Source organism: Mytilus edulis, chromosome 11 (assembly GCF_963676685.1).
Source record: "Mytilus edulis chromosome 11, xbMytEdul2.2, whole genome shotgun sequence".
NCBI lineage: Eukaryota > Metazoa > Mollusca > Bivalvia > Mytilida > Mytilidae > Mytilus > Mytilus edulis.
The window spans coordinates 7,856,590-7,874,458 of NC_092354.1; the positions used below are offsets into that span (position 1 = coordinate 7,856,590).

At 32.0% G+C, this 17,869-nt stretch overlaps 2 protein-coding genes across 2 annotated transcripts; one reads left to right on the forward strand and one right to left on the reverse strand.

The window, feature by feature from the left end:
* Positions 1-1,924: 1,924 nt before the first annotated feature.
* Positions 1,925-4,654, reverse strand: LOC139494741 (uncharacterized). The gene is made up of 3 exons (XM_071282945.1): positions 4,505-4,654; positions 3,561-3,750; positions 1,925-2,061 (listed from the first exon to the last, which is right to left on the reverse strand). Exons 1-3 carry the CDS (start codon positions 4,643-4,645, stop codon positions 2,048-2,050), a joined length of 345 nt encoding a protein of 114 aa, XP_071139046.1. The 5' UTR covers positions 4,646-4,654; the 3' UTR covers positions 1,925-2,047.
* A 1,754-nt stretch (positions 4,655-6,408) lies between these two features.
* LOC139493945 (uncharacterized) lies at positions 6,409-8,275 on the forward strand. The gene is made up of 3 exons (XM_071282116.1): positions 6,409-6,875; positions 7,594-7,719; positions 8,177-8,275. The coding sequence occupies exons 1-3, from the start codon at positions 6,489-6,491 to the stop codon at positions 8,273-8,275; spliced, it is 612 nt and encodes a 203-aa protein (XP_071138217.1). The 5' UTR covers positions 6,409-6,488.
* Positions 8,276-17,869: the final 9,594 nt, after the last annotated feature.

Here is a 17,869-nt window from a genome sequence, read left to right on the forward strand (position 1 = left end):
ATTGGTAATTTATAGATACCAGCTATGGATGTGAACCAACAAGGCTTAAAATCCAAAATATAATGCTGAAAGAAAAAGAAAAAAAGTGATATTAAAAGTTTTACTATAGTGTTCATAAACGAAGATATCACATATGTTGATGTTTAAAGTATTCAAACTACCTTTTTGACTCTTTAACATGTTTAAACATTCAATTTACATGATTAAAATAAATGTTGAAATAGAAGTGAAAAGAAAAATTATTATAAAAGCATTGCATACATGTTCTGCTGAAATAGCTGAATAATTGTAAACTCAAGAATGAACGTCATTTTATGCTTGTAACCGACAAGCTATAAGACTACTTAAAGTCACAAGAAAGAGGTACAAATTTTGAACCAAACGCAAAATTAACTATTGGTACAGAGAAATATCTGACCTTTACGTCAATTTCAAACTTTAATGTAAATACTGTAATATGGTTGATTGTTGCTTACTGGTTACTAAACGTCCAGTGGCAAATATTTCATGCATGTTCATGACGATAAAATACTAACAAGTAGTCATGATAGTATGAAAATACTCAGTCAAAGTCAAGGTTTTTAAACCATGAGAGAATGTGTTTCTTTTTTATCTAGTTTATTTACTAGTATATGTTTTGGATTTTAGTATGAGGTCGATTTTCACTAAACTAGTACATTTTTATTTAGTGGCCAGCTGATTTTCTTGCTGTGTTGAAGACCCGTTGGTCTTTGCCATATTCCCTATTTACAATAAATTCTGTGTGAACAAACTCAACAACATCATCATAGATAAAAGGATTAAATGTTATGTGGCACACACGTTTTGTCTGAAAAGAACTCATCAGTTTTTCTTGAAAGCAAAAGCATACTAGTGATCTAGAAGGCCAAGTCAGGTATGAAGTTAAAGAACCCTTGATTCTGAAAGGTTCTGCCAAATAAAGCTAAGGTACACATGAAAAATTGCAACATATGTTTTCATATGTTTTTCATGTGTTTTTCATATGTTCAAAAACATATGTCAAACGTATGTTTAGAACCACTCATGAAAAACATGTTTTTACTACATGAGAAACATATGTTTAACATATGATAAACACATGTTTTTAAAAAATCATATGATAAACATATGTTAAACATATGTTAAACATATGTTTTTCATGCCATCAAATCATATGATTTCATATGAGGATCTCAACATATGTTTTTCATATGTTTTGTTTTTTTCTAATTTGATACTCATAATGATATAAATATGAATTTCATGTGAGAGTAAATATGAAATTACATATCTATTCAATAGAAAGCATACTTTTAAAGTACAAGTTAAGTTTTAGACACTGTATATAGCATGCCATGTACTTGAACAACACATGGAAAATATGAGATATAATTTCTAAAGCACTGACAATCATTTTAACAGTCAGACATTATGGCGACCATGAAATTTCTTGAAAGCTGACTTTCATTTGACTTACTCATAGCCATGTCCAAGCAACTTTTGAGAAGCAAAATTTCTCACAAAATCATTATCAACAGAATTATAATCAAGCATGCAAGAAATACATCTAGCTGTCTATGTACCTTGAACTTGTAAGTCGAATAACAAAATGATTAATAAGGTTGAAAGAAATTATAAATTCTATAAACTGGTCCATCATAGCTTGCTAATAAGTTGGTTTTTACTCCCATTTCAAGGCCATAGAATTACTAATAATCACTTGAGTTGTATCATTGGCAATCATCTGTACCAGTTATCTTTACACTTCGTATTGAGGACTGTATCTTGAACTATATTGTGACTTGGATAGAGAGTTGTCTCATTGGCACTCATAGCACATCTTCTTATATGTCCTAAATGTGAATATCTAATATCACTATCAAATGTCATATTGGTTGATCTGTGCTAATTAAAAACATACAAATTTATGTATTAACAAATGTATTTATTTATTTTTATTTCAGTATCTTTTTGGCTATGTTCCTTCTTTCATCATGTTCATTCTTTATAATTCATTCCTTAACTCCATCTCATTGTTTCTTCTTTACTACATCTCATTACCTATAATAGAAAATGTAAAAAAATATACTTATGTGAATGCTTTTAATTAAATGAATGAAAAACTCTGTTTATTTTTTGGAAACTGCAAAAACTTTCCTTATTTATTAATTAATAAATAAATTAGGTGTATTTACTGTCTCCTGATTGGTTACTAGTATATATTAGTTTCATTTTCAATATTGTCAAATTTTATGGCGACACACCCCCACTCTGTCATTGTGTATTCATATGTTAACATGTGTGTAATTTGTTATTGTTAATATAAATAATACAAAAAGTTCTTTAAGCCTTTTTTTTTCATGGAAATTTATATATTGAATGGCAATAATTCATTTTAAATTTATTGAAACATAAAATTAATTTTTGATTCTTCACATTTCACATAATACGCTTTGCAGACTATTCAATGTGAAGAATTTTATATTAATATTATGGTTCAATAAATTCAAAATAAATAATAGCCATTCATTAAACAAGTTAAGTTTATTCTACGCTTATTATTTGATGTGTAATAATCTACAAAACTAATCATTTAATAACTGATTTTTTAACCAATATTTATATGTCATGCTTTAACACCACTGTATTTGGTTATGTAAAATTGGGTGTCAGCTTTGAATTAATGTGATAATGGCTTTTGTTCCACCTTGAAGGATGTTTTAATTTATCTTTAGCTGCTAATATCAATGACATTTTGTGATTTGTGGACAGCAGTCTCATCAACAATCCTCCAACTCCTACCCCATCTTTTTTTTTATTTTTATGTGATTACAAATAATCACATTACCTGTACAGGTATGTCATGAGAATCTAGTTTGACAGACAAAAATCAACAAAACATTTAAGGAATAACAGTACTGTAGTTGAAGAGTTGCCACCGTCAATTGTAGATTTGACGGTCGCAAATGCAGTTTTACTGGCGACGCGTAGCGGAGACAGTAAAACGGAGATTTGCGACCGTCAAATCAAAATTGACGGTGGCAACTCTTCAACTACAGTACTGTTATTCCGATTCTAATGCATTACAAAAAGAAATAATACGAAAAAACTTGAAAAAAGATCTAAATTTTGACAAATAAGAAAAATCCGCGAAACTTCATGAATGATTTTGGCGCAAAGACGTCATGGCTAAACGTGACGTCATACAAATGAAAACTTACAAACTCGAGATTATTACGTTACCTGTACGATTCAAATTCGGATAAAATTATATTAAAACGGCGAATTCGAGGTAGGTGTTGTTTTATTTTCGATTACATAGTAGTAATCGAACATTTGTTGATTCAACAATTCAAAATGTCGGGTTCATCCTTAGTTACGCCTAGTCAACTGTGGATTTGACGGCAACTTTTAGCCAATGAAAAGAATTGTTACATATAAATTGCATTAGAATCAAAGATTAATAGCTATTCTTAATACACTTTATAAAATTATACATATACACATTATATTTTTATAAGAAATGTCAGTTAGGAATTCAAACCATAATTAAGATATACCTGGTTGCTGTGCTGCTTGCCTTTGAGTCATCCTTCTATTATCTAGCATCTTCAATTTGTCCCATTTTCTTTCATCATCTTTCTTAGTAACTTCATCATAATACTCCCCAACTTTTGCCCAAAAGTCAGTAAAGAACTCCAACTCATCACTCCCTTCAACATTCAATTTCTGGGAATGCATAAATGACATCTACAAGAAAAATTTTGATTATATAAAAAAAAAATTGAATAAGAAAGAATATTTGGTTGCCAGGCATGCATGTCATGTTGTAACAGGACATAATTTCCCTTTATAAAAGGCATTTATTATTAAAAACTCAAGAATTTAAATTGAAACTTTATGTTTTTTTTGTGATTATAACAATTGTGTACAAACACAGCTTTCATCTTTTTTTTAAAGAATGAAATACACTGGTTAACTTATCGGCGTAAATGACTCAATGAGTTATCACTGTGACGTGAAGGGGGGTATCTTCACAAGAAATAAAATTGCTGTTTTATGATGAAAGAACAATGAAAAATGTCATGCATGTTGATCTTAAACCCATTTCACGAATCACAGTGAAATCAAAATGGCTCAACATGTTGCACAAATATAACCCTTTATCACCCTCTGTGATGTAATTACATAGGCATTGTGACTGATGAAATCCAGGAAAGAAAGATCACTCATGTATATCATGTATAAGAAACATTTGTTTTTCAAATTGCTATATACAGATATAACCAGGGTATTTTTTTATGATAAACTGGTTTGTTCAAATTGAAAATGTATTTGAAATTTTTATATTTTTGTCAAAGGTTCATAGTAAGCATTTTGTCAATTTGAGTTTTATGAAAATTTAACGAGCCAAATTAATTTTAGAGAATGTGTTTAAACCACTTTTTTGAGAGTGACTCTTTCAAAATATATTGTTGTCATATTGAATTTTAAATGGACTTACCAAAACCAAACAAACCTGAATTCTCTCTGGAGAATCACAAACATCTACACTGGCAGAACTGGCATAACTCTCCAGATAGGTTTTACAAAACTCTTGTAATGGCATGGCCTGAACGTCTTTGCCATTCTTAATGTCTGACATCAACTTAAAAAAAAAATACAAGCAATTATAAACTGTATGCAAGAAGTGACTGCAAAAATGAGAATTTCCAAATTTATGTAAGTTGATATAAAAATTTCCTTTTAACATTCTTTAAAATAAGATTGTGTCTGCTGACATGATTGCCCCCCGCCAAACTATACAAAAAGGTGCATAACTCTAGAACAGTAAATGGCTTCTGCCCAAATTCGTCTGCATTTTGGTTGTAAGCATTGTGTATGAGTTTGGATGAAGCAAGTTTAAAATAATTTATGATAGCCATTCATTAAATATCCTTATCAAGTTATCACAAGTCAAACTTACATATTTCATTTCCAACATTTTGTGGAATTCCTTGTGCATTATTTCCAGGGTCTTGTGCAGATGACAAAGCCTCTGCAAATAAATCCCTTTGGCTCAAATCCCCCTCCTCCTGTGAATCCTGTGCAAAATAAATATATAAAATTATCTTCTTACTTCACCCATGTACAAATGTAGTCTTTCCCAAAAAGTTTTTCATCTATCAGTTTGAAAACTAAATATAACCAGATGTCCCGTTTGAATGATTTTACACTAGTAATTTAGGGGCCTTTTACATCTTGTTGTTCAGTGTGAGCCAAGGTTCCGTGTTGAAGGCCGTGTACTGATTCGATTTTTGTTTAAATCAAAGTTTTATTTTGGACTCTTTCGACCTCAACATTACCAAATTGTTAACACGGCCCAAAAATCAAAAATCTAAATACATGGTTAGATTAAGCATATCATTGAAACCCCATACATTCAATTTTTGTTGAAATCAAACAAAGTTTGATATTGGACCCCAATTTGGACCAACTTGAAAACTGGTCCCGATTATCAACTAGAAGTAATTGTAACAGGATGCTGTTATGAAGTTTCCCAACCAAAGCTCCCATAATAAGCCATTCCCATGGTCCAATATTTTATTAGATTTGTTTTATTATCCCATACAAGAATATATTAGGTTTAGAGGTGGGGATCTGTACTGTTTACAAGATTTCAAACAGAAGGATGTGGTTCCCCCTGTTTTTGCTTTGATTTGTTTTATCATCCCATACAAGAATGCATATGGTTTAGGATTATCAGTAATGATTTACTAAAAAATAGTAAATTAAAGTAATAATTTGAAATCGTGATTTTCATGCAGGAAATTAGCCGATAATCGTTGTCCGCTTTCGGTCTTTTGCGGTTCGTGCCGAAATTTTGTTATAAGTTTCAATTAAAAAAAATATATGTTAGTTGTAAAACTATTTTTTTTCGGTTCAGCCATTCTTTGAAGATTTTACACATGAAAATTAGAAAACGGTGAAATTGTGTCCCAAGCGAATTTGCGCCCCACTCTATTGATAACACTAAGCAGCCCTAACTTACATCAAAGACACTTGACTGCCTTTTTGACATTACTGTAATTTCTGTAATAAATATTCACACTTTTGACAGCAGTAATGTCGCTTATTATTTACACTTTTGACAGTAATGTCGCTAGTTTAAACACAATGTCATTCAAAAGCACTGAAGGCGTCGTCTGCTTTATGACGTAAGAGAGAGAGAGTAACTATATACCTGAACGCAGTGCCGTATAATTATATTATTTTATGCTTTTGTCAAAATTTGACTAAGCACAGTATTATTGTTTTACGAAATATAAATGTTTTCATTTTATCTACTTGATATTTAATCTTTATTTCAACAATTTCAATAATAATAATAACAAAAGGTTATAAAAAAGTTCCCTGTTTTAGCAAAGCTAATGATTGGATTTCGGTATGTTCGGGTAAGCACTTGTTAACACATGATAAGACTAGAGAACATCGCATTATAACCCAAAATGTCAACATATGAGTGTTCTCCTTGCAACTTCACAACAAGACGAACTTACCAATACCAAAGACATCTTCAGTCAACAAGACATGCACAGCTACACTTCTTAACATCACATGAAAGTCCCGTATCTCAAGATCATTCGCCAACACAGTCTATATCTTCGCCTCTGATAGTCCAACCTCCGTCAAGTGATAATGGGTCTTCTAACGTATCGTCGCCGGTTCAAATTGACACACACGACCAGGAATATTCGGAAGATGATTCAGATGATGATTTATCAGACGATGTCGGTGATCATGCCACTTCAAAAACAGAGCCACAATGGTTTCCATTTAAGTCAAAAGCAGAGTTGTTGATGTATGTGTTAATGAACTCCACAACTCACCCAGTTGTAAGTGTTTTATATATTTACTTGCAATAAGATATATCATAAAGAGAAACTGTAAACAGCAAAAGTTTTCAGCAAAGTCAGATATACAGATGAGTGAATTATATGACCATAATTATCAATTGACTCCTTATCATGCTTAAGGCATGTACAAAATTATGTAAGAAATTATTGTACTTTATAAAAAAGAAGATATGGTATGATTGCCAATGAGACAACTATCCACAAAAGACCAAAATGACACAAACATTAACAACTATAGGTCACCGTACGGCCTTCAACAATGAGCAAAGCCCATACCGCATAGTCAGCTATAAAAGGCCCTGACTAGACAATGTAAAACAATTCAAACGAGAAAACAAACGACCTCATTTATGTAAAACATGAACAAAAAACAAATATGTAACACATAAACAAACGACAACCACTGAATTACAGGCTCCTGACTTGGGACAGGCACATACATAAATAATGTGGCGGGGTTAAACATCATGAACATGTTAGCGGGATCTCAAGCCTCCCCCTAACCTGGGACAGTGGTATAACAGTACAACATAAGAACAAACTATAACAATCAGTTGAAAAAAGGCTTAACTTTGTTTTATAACAATTTTTAACAATTAGTTCGTCATATTTGTTTTATTTTACAAGGTTCCTAAATATTTCACATAATTTTAATTAATAGGCATTGAAAAAAATAAAACCATTATTCAATTTTCAGAGTGATGAAATAGTGAAGTTTATCATTTTTATGATGGGAGAACTGAATGTGACAGATGTCCCAACTCTGCAGAGTTTGAAAAATAAAAAGATTGGAGACTTCAGCTGGAAAGATTTTGTTACAAAAGTGAGGGCTTTATTAAGGTTTATGTACCCTTCTGTAGCCATTTTTGTACGAATTTTTCAAACCTCAATTGTATCAAAACTACAGATATAATGAATAATAGAGATAGGCCATTTAGTACATATTCCAAGGGGAACCTAGATGCAAAGCATTATTTTTACTGTTTCATTGCATTTTATAGAAAAAGAGGACTTTGTGGCAAATAAATCAACATTTTTATAGAAAATCCACAGCCTTTAATACAGAGAATTTTGTTATAAAATTTGAAATATAAATTACTTACTTGATTTTCTATGATGTGCTAGTGTTTATTTTTTACAAAAAGTTCTAAGAAACCTGTAAATTCCAAAACACCTCGTGCTGAGTCACTAAAGTCGAGCACACCCTAAAAGGTGTACTTGATTTTGGCCATATTTATATTTGTTTTAACCAATAACTACATTTATAAACTTGTTTTTAGGAAATCAATGCTAGCACTGCATGCAATAATCATATATCTATCAGTTATCAAATTGCCAAATATGAGAGTACAAGGATAAATGCTGTGGATTTTCTATAAAAATCTTGATTTATTTGCCACAAAGTTCTCTTTTTCTATTAAATGCAATGGAACTGTAAAAAATAAAGCTTTGCATTAAGTTTCCCCTTGGAATATGAACAAAATGGCCTATCTCTATTATTCATTATATCTGTAGTTTTGATACAATTGAAGTTTGAAAAGTTCGTACAAACATGGCTACAGAAGGGTACATAAACCTTAAGGATTATGTACCATTGTCAAATGATTGTATATTGATTCATACAGAAATTTTATAGAAAATCCACAGCATTTATCGAGGGTGATAAAGAGGGGATGCTTGCACGGAAAAAAACGTGAAATAAGACATAATTTCATGTTGAACGTGAAATAATTTTTGTCACGTCAATGTTGCACAAAAAAAACCCCACCTTGATTTGAATCTTTTGTGACTGAGTCAATGTCCTCTGTATATATAAACTCTCTGTTTTACATAATATTCAATCAATCTTTTTTCTTGACGATCCCTGCCTAGTGTTTGAACTTTATTTGAAAAATACAGAGCCCGTAAAATACTCATTTGAAATCACGATGCACGTAAAATTAAGTAAGCAAAACACGTTGATCGAGGAACCTGTCTTGCAAGACTGAACGTCAAATAAAATAGAAGAAACATGTTGAATGTGCAAATAAAAAACGGCGATCACGTTGCACGAAAAATAACCCTTTACCACCCTCTTTATCCTTGTACTCTCATATTTGGCAATTATATTACTGATAGATATAGAATTATTGCATGCAGTGCTAGCATTGATGTCCTTACAACAAGTTTATTAATATAGTTATTGGTTAAAAAAAAAATTCGACAAAATCAAGTACACCTTTTAGGGTGCGCTCGACTTTAGTGACTCAGTACGAGTTATTTTGGAATTTACAGGTTTGTTAGAACTTCTTGATTTTTAGGGGGGGGGGGGGCTATGGTTTTTTTTTCCAAAACAAACTTTTTTTTCACCTTTAGCGAATGACAATCTTTCAATTTTAGCAAATACATATAGTGGCAGCTGAGGGTGAAACAAACAATTTTTTTTATCTCAGGGTCAAAAACAAATTATTTTTTCTCATAAAACTTGAAACAAAACATTTTTTTCCAAAATAATCCATCACCCCCCCCCCCCCCCCCCCCCCCCCCCTCGAAAAACAAATGGTTGTTGCATAAGCATATACATTAAAGTATAAAATAAAGGATTTTATGAACATGTATATCAGTATATAGAAAAAAGTAGTATCAAGGCGGTTTTAATGAGTAAATTAGTTAAAATCTTATACATACAATTATTGACTCAACTAAAATAGACACTTAAGTGTTATTAAAATTTGTCTAAGATCTTTCGGCAGATGAACTTGAAATTTGAGGCCAAAATAGGCCCTTACCAGACCTCCTTTAATATCTCAATGTCATGTAGTCTACATTAAGCTTAATTATACTAACAGCACTTTTGTTATACATGAAAGGCATTCATAGTGCTTTGTACACTAAAACGTCAGAGGAAGATGTCCCCCCCCCCTTTTCCCAAAAAATTTTGGTGGGTTATAGAGGGAATCATTGAAGCGTGACGGAATCGGGGCCCCCTTTAGACAGTCAGTGGGTCCCCTCTTATGAAAATTTCTAGATCTGCCACTGAATTTGATTTATTATACATGTTATACTGTACAATTTTTTTGTAGTCTACAAGTAAAGATGGCATCCCTGTTTGGTCAATGAAACCATCACCGATCTTAAAGCTCAATATGGCACATCCTAAGATATCAAAGTCACTCAAAAGGTATAATTAATTCTTAGAACATTTATTTAATTTTAGAAAAATTGTTATTGATGTTGATCACAGAAATTAACAATTAACAACTGCTGTACCGTCCTAAACAATGAGCAACGCCCATACAGAATAGTAAATTATAAAGGCCCCAAAATGACAAAGCAGATCAGTTTAAACTAGAGACCTAATTAATGTACAAGTAAATGAATGAAAAACAAATATCTAACACAGCAATAAACGACAGCAAAATTGCATGCTCCTGACTTGGGACAGGCACGCCATACATAATGTGGCAGGGTTAAACATGTTACAACATTTTTGTGACACAGTCATATTACAATCTTTTGCAAATTAAAAAAAAATCAATGTAACATGTATATGATATTTTGTAGAAATGCCGACATAAGTGATATTATTATGCATCCTGCTAATGGAAAAAAATGGATTGAAGATCTTAATTTCAACTCCAAAACCCAAGATGGACAATCTCTAATAACAATCCCATTCAATATGTTTCTTGATGATACATCCACTCATAAAAGTAGACGCTGGATGCCACTACATTGCATTCAGATGCAACTCTCAGGTATTTTTGTTTAGGTTTGGTAATTTATAAAAGAATATTTAAATAACGTCTCACTGTAATATTTTTTTCTGTCTATGAAGAAGTAATATTAAAAAATGGTGCACACTGAATTACCTGTGTATGTTATTTTGAATAAACAGAACTTATTATTTTATTCTTAATTCCATTTTAAACCAGATTCCATGAAAAAAAATTCATGACGTCACGGTCACATGTCCCCTGTCCTCAGTTCTAATGACCTTTTGATGTAGGACCCCAATTTATTTACTTGTGATGGTGTTGATGGATTGAGTATAAAAATAAACTTTTCTTCATCAGATAAATCTTTAACAGAAAAATTAAAATCCAAGTTGTTAGCTCAAATGACCCGAGGGGCCAAGTGAGCTTATGCCATCACTTGGTGTCCGTCGTTCCGTCGTCTGTCGTCGTAAACTATTTCAAGAATCTTCTCCTCTGAAACTACTAGGCCAAATACTTCCAAACTTAAACTGAATGTTCCTTAGGGTTTCTAGTTTATAAATTGTATCCGAAGTTTTGATCTATCAACAAACATGGTCGCCATTGCTAAAAATAGAACATAGGGGTCAAATGCAGTTTTTGGCTTATAACTCAAAAACCGAAGCATTTAGAGCAAATCTGACATGGGGTTATATTGTTTATCAGGTCAAGATCTATCTGCCCTGAAATTTTCAGATGAATTGGACAACCTATTGTTGGGTTGCTGCCCCTGAATTGGTAATTTTAAGGAAATTTTGCTGTTTTGGTTATCTTGAATATTATTATAGATAAAGATAAACTGTAAACAGCAAAAATGATCAGCAAAGTAAGATCTACAAAAAAGTTAATATGACCAAAATTGTCAATTGACCCCTCAAGGGGTTATTGTCCTTTAATGACAATTTTTCACAATTTGTTCATCATATTTGCTAACTTTAAAAAATCTTCTCCTCTAAAACTACTCAACCAAATTCAACCAAACTTCATTTGAATGATCAGTAGGGTTTATAAAATAAAGTTTGTGTTTTATTTTCTATTTGGTCAAAAAACATGGCCGAAGGCATTGTTTACCAGGTGAGCGATTCAGGCTCTTGAGAGCCTCTTGTTAAAAAAGTTATTTCTTAGTTCCATATTTAATTTACAATTTAATATAAAATGTTTTTCGTTTTCTAATGTTTTAAATTGAAGGTATAATCTCTGCTCTCTATGAATATATGTATGTCTGCCTTTTTCTTCATTTAAATTATGGTAACTAATTCTTAGTTTTGTTATTAATTTTCTATAAGTAAAGTTTGATGTTCTTAAATAGTCTTCAAAACATAAATTTTGTTTAAGTATAAAAGGTAACAGGATTATAATGGCTACATAAGACTCATCAGTGACGCTCATATCAAAATATTCATAAAGCCAAACAAATAGAAAGTCGAGAACATTAAATGATTGAGAACTATTGATCTTATTAATGAATAATTTTGAAGAAGACACTAATTGAATTTCAGTTAAAGAAAATGAGCAGAGACGTAAAAGTCGAGAATTAGTGTGACAACATTTTTGTTGTTTACAATTTTATTTATTTCAGGAGATTCAAAATTTTAAGTGTCTAAATTATTTATTAAATTATATAAAACGTAAATAGAATTATGAGTCATATGACGTGATTTTATTTTTTTGGGAGGTTAATACATGTGAAAGGTATCGAAGTTTTCCCTAAAAATGTATATGGTATAATATGAAACTCAAGATAGAGAACAACATGCACATTTAAAAAACGAAGTGAATGGTGATAAACAAATATTATAAAATTGAAATTGTATTCAATACTTTTTATTTCTAAATTATTTCACTGCCAACCAAAGTAGTTATTTGAGAACGAATAATCAATTAGCCAAAATAGTATTTCAGTTGTGGGCATGTCATCCCCATTCTCTGGAATAAAGAAGTTTAACTTGTAAATGCATGTGTTTGATGTTTGGAAATATGATGTCGCAGGAAAGGCAAGATCAATAGAAGGCTTAATTGGATAAAGGCAGATGTGGTGTGAGTGCCAATGAGACAACTCTCCATCCAAATAACAATTTAAAAAAGTAAACCATTATAGGTTAAAGTACGGCCTTCAACACGGAGCCTTGGCTCACACCGAACAACAAGCTATAAAGGGCCCCAAAATTACTAGTATAAAACCATTCAAACGGGAAAACCAACGGTCTAATCTATATAAACAAAACGAGAAACGAGAAACACGTATATATTACATAAACAAACGACAACTACTGTACATCAGATTCCTGACTTAAGACAGGTGCAAACATTTGCAGCGGGATTAAACGTTTTAATGGATCCAAACCTTCTCCCTTTTTCCGAAACAATAGCATAACATCACAACATAAAAAAACATACGATAAAATATCAATTGGCAGACTTAACTCAATCAAAAAACGTATGATTACACAATGAACGAATAAATTTGATCTGCGATATCTGAATACAAATGCACAGTTAAATAAATATTAGAGACAAACATTCATGACCAAAAAGCTGACAAACAAATTCAAACACACTGAGTAATATTTAACCAATCAATGTTCACTATAGAAAAAAACCGGTTTTTATTAATTGCATATCCAAGGACTGGCTCCTCATCTGCCCATGTCACAAACTTAAGTATGTTCTGTAGAGTGACAGTGCCTCTGCGACCACCTAAAACATAAAATAATCAGTACATTTATATCGCAATACTATTCAACTAGTTTTAAGGAATATAAACACCATATTCAAATAGTACCGATTATTTAAAGGATTCGAAATTGTTTTGTATTTGGTCTTTGTGGAGTAGTTGACAACGAAAAGCTTATGAACTTTGTTGTTGATATTTTATACTGATTATAGCTATCACGTCCTCCAGATCATGTTTTACTTTGACTGTGTATGACGTCTTCAATCTACTTCCATTGGATGTTTAATGTGTAATGTTATAGAAATTAGTCTTAAATACATGATAGTTCATACTGTGACCTCACCATATTTGATCGCGATAAAAGTGATGTGACTGGGGCTTTAAATGGCTCCATTTCAACTGTTTCCTCCTCTTCAATGATAACTTCATCAGCAATTTTAATTACCCGTTTAGGAACCATGATGTTGATCAATCTGGTACTTCAGTTTTTTGAAAAAGCATATCTTTCGGCATTGGGATTAGTCAATACACATATAACCCATGGCATGTGTTGTCTTGCTCCGTGTGTTCTTTTCTTTTCTTTGGATTCCTGATGTGGTTGATCATTATCTTGCTTCTTGTTCTTCTGTTGCTTTTCATTTATCTCATAAAGTATTTAATATGAGATATCTAAGTTATAGTGTATAAGATATCTTACAGACTATATAAGATATATTCTATATTATATAAGATACCGTCTTTTTGTATACTATATACGGCTTGCCATAGACTTTCCTTTTTTTTTACTTGAAACAGCTATTTGTGTTCCTACAAATATATGTCAAGTAAACATCAATCTAAGAGACACCCAACAACATCTCCCCTAAACATATCTATCAAGTAAGAAATAGAAAACTTACATATTCTTTTTGAAAGTCTTTTCCTTGACTGTCAACAAATCATGAAATTTACTGCCTGGATACAAAGCATCCAGATAGCAAGACATGTTGGTAAGTACAGTACTGTCTAATGGTTTAATCACAGTCTTTTAATATCAAATGATAAGCTAGGCCTACTGGAATAAGGTGAAATAACCCTACAGGAATATCCCTATAAATAGAAAAAGATAAAAAAATAATTTATGAAAAAATGTGATATGAGATAGTTCATGCTGTTTGTATCTAAAGTATTTATAAGTTTTCACATTCACGCCTGTAACAGTCAACTATGCTGCATGTATAGTTATAACCTTTTCATGGGGGCATTTTTTTCAGATCCATTTCCCACCTACTTTTTGAATAGATAGCTGGTATAGGTCTTCTGGTTATTTGTGTTTTTGGTAGATCAACAGCTGCTAGACATTGAGAACATTTACATGTTGTTTGAACAGACCTTTCGAAGTGTTTCATACACACTTCATGGTTAGCATTAATTTCAGCTATCATATCTTCTTTGGATAAAACTATTCTGTGATTGTCTCCAATCTTAGTACTTTTGTTGTACAATGCACAGGTATCATCATCATATAGAAAGTTGGTCAAATATTTTCTTAGACTGTACTGTTTAATTTTTGGTTGCTTTTACACCAGCTTTGTGTCAAATTGTTATGGCGGCCGAACCTCAGACAAAAAAAAAGATATATAAGTGTGAAACTGTACTTACTTGTTAGAAAAGTTCAGTTCTTGTTTGTTCACAAATTAAAGAATGTAAGACAGTATTAAGTTTTTTTTTTTGTAAAGACATCAACTCAGCTTCGTGCATTAAAGGTTTACAAATCTACAGCATTCTTGATTTTCTAAGATATTGAAAAACCTTAATGTCCTACTTATTTAACCTTAGTTATTATCTAAACTTGTTATATAAAACAAACGGGATACTTGATTTAATTTGTTAAAGGAAAAACCAGACGTGGAAGCTTAACAGTTTAGAATGTTTTGCCAAAAGTTTGTATTACAACAAGCCAAAATTGTAAGCCGTAACTAACGCATTAGCCAATTTGCTAGTAGTCGAAGACTGACGCTGGCTAGCAGAAAAAAAAACAGTCCTAATTAATAGGAACCTACCTTATGAGTTTGTTACAGACAAGTTGCTCTTGCTTTAAAAGCAATGATATTAAGAATAAGTAAGCCTTTATATATACTTTTTAAATTTCAATTATAGAAACTGTATAGTTAATCAAAGAGCAGATTGCTCTGAGGGATACGATTGCCATTGTTTCATTGACACATGTATACATGTAGCTGGATAATATTATTTTCAAAACTAATTCAACTGCACATGTAAAATGTAATTTACGTAATCTGAATAGTTACAAAATAGCCAATCCCTGATAAAAGTGTATGAACACTGTACTAAGGCCTATTGTGTTTTATTTTTGTACTATCAATTCAAAGTTTACTTTCCACACTGACAGCAGTCAGAGTGAGAGAAGGTATTTTCACTTCGTATCTTATTACTTATTTTCCTACGTTAATTCTAGGAGGAACCCCATTCCTAACTGTTAAAATTTTTAATTTCCTTTGGGTCAGTGATCATGACTCCTTTCCGTACACATTCCACGGTTTAAATTGCGATCGTTTTTAACATTATACGACGTTTATTGACAGAACGAGCTAATATTGTTTTTCATTCAGAACTCACGGGATTTATTTCCGGAAGGGAGACAACTCGAAACGATAATATGGAAGACTCCATTTCGCCTGAAGGGATGTTCTAGTTACAACTTGACTTAATGCAAATGATTTAAAATTATGCAACAACAATTTCTTTATGGAAGTATAATCTCAAATATCATTTTCATAACGGTAACATATAAGAAAATCTCCACTTCAGTTCTTATATGACAGAAATAGATTTATCGGAATTCAGAGAACTCCCATTTTATCAAAACTGGGAATTCCCTTTGACGTGTTTTTTAAAAACACTAAATATAAATACTGCTTAATTCTGATTTTCCGTGTTGTTAATTGAAAATTAAATAAGCAGATCCTGTAGATATGTTGAGGTGTATACAACAAAGATAGGTTTATGGTCGAGACTTTGATCTTGTTGATGATTCAACAACTATCGATGGCGAAACAAATTTTATAATGGTTAACATAACCAGTTTACTTGAAACAGCTTTTGAAGAAATTATCGACCTTACTGATATAAGTTTCACTTTACAAGTCCAGTTTATGATGGAAATGTTAGGTAACTGTAACAGGTTCTCATCGTTTACCTTTTATAGAGTATGAATGATTTGTTTACTGTTTAAGGGCTTATACGTCGACTTTCAAGATTTTCAATTTTTGCCAATGACTCCTCTTACTGACACTTTTCACTAAGAGATCAAATGTTAACTTTAATTAACTACGGTTAGACTTACCGTTTGAGTTAATAGCTCATCACAGATGTATTGCATTATCAACAATAAACAATATTTTATGGCGCAGGATTAACCTAATGCATGCAAAATTGAACTGCCCAATTCACTGACCACACCGAGAAATTATTCAACAGACTACTCCGGGTATTTTTTAAGGCTAAATTCCAAAGACTTACATCAATTGTGGACTGTTCAAAAACCTACAGGCAAGAGCTAAAGTATATTCAAATCACAAAAAAACGTAGCACCGTAAAGTTTTTCATAGCATGCAACCCATTAGGGGTTGTTAATTTTCTATCAAATGCATGGGGTGGTAGATTATCGGATAATGAACTTGTGCGCTCTTGTGGTTTTATCGACCGTAAATATCATCACCCAGGTGATCAGATTCTGGCAGATAGGGGCTTCCTACTTCAAGATGTCTTTGCAACAGAGTGCTCAGCTGAACTACTTATACCAGCCTTCACAATTACCCGCCAAAGAGGTTGAAAGCTCACGAAAGCTAGCGAGTGTAATAATTCATATTGAAAGAGTTATTGGAGTAATGAAGAATCGTTATACCATTTTGAAAGGGACTTTGAATATTGTTTTTTGGTGAATGATGAAGTTGAAGAATCTTGTTTTACCTCAATTGAAAAAAAATTGTAAGATAAATTTTGGTTGGTATGAATTTTTCAAACTTATAACAACTGTAACAATGGTAAAGAGAGGCCAACATCAAAACTTGCGTCAGTCAATTCATTGTTTTAACTACACATACATGAAATGCTCTACTCCGTGTCTGAAGGTTTATATTGACTTATATAGGAGGACACTAGGAACCCTATTTATCCGACCAGTAGAATTCTTGGTAGTGGCAGGGCCTGTGCAAGTATGAGGCTCAAGTATCTATATATGTCAGAGATGGAACTCACAAGTGTGATTGGATTGTCACCCTTCTGTGTGATGTTTAACGCTGAATACTATTAGTATTTCCTGAGCACATTTTAAGTGCAATGGTAAAACACAAGTAACGTCCGATAGCCTTAATGTAGATCATAGGAATATGTTTTCTCAGATAGAATTCGTTCATACTTTGTATAAAGATAGTTAATCAGCCGCGTGTTACCAAACAGTAAAAGGTTTTGTTTGTTGATCAGTCCAGAGTTACTACGCTATACCAGAAGGCTACAATTGAAAGCCGTTCCAAGCAATCTTATCATTATTGAACACCAGTAAG

Coding starts and splice junctions, on each gene's coding strand:
- LOC139493945 (XM_071282116.1), top strand. CDS start 6,489: ATGTCAACATATGAGTGTTCTCCTTGCAACTTCACAACAAGACGAACT. Junction 6,876..7,593: donor ACTCCACAACTCACCCAGTT/GTAAGTGTTTTA, acceptor TTCAATTTTCAG/AGTGATGAAATAGTGAAGTT. Junction 7,720..8,176: donor GGAAAGATTTTGTTACAAAA/GTGAGGGCTTTA, acceptor ACTTGTTTTTAG/GAAATCAATGCTAGCACTGC.
- LOC139494741 (XM_071282945.1), bottom strand. CDS start 4,645: ATGTCAGACATTAAGAATGGCAAAGACGTTCAGGCCATGCCATTACAA. Junction 3,751..4,504: donor TTCAGGTTTGTTTGGTTTTG/GTAAGTCCATTT, acceptor TTTTTCTTGTAG/ATGTCATTTATGCATTCCCA.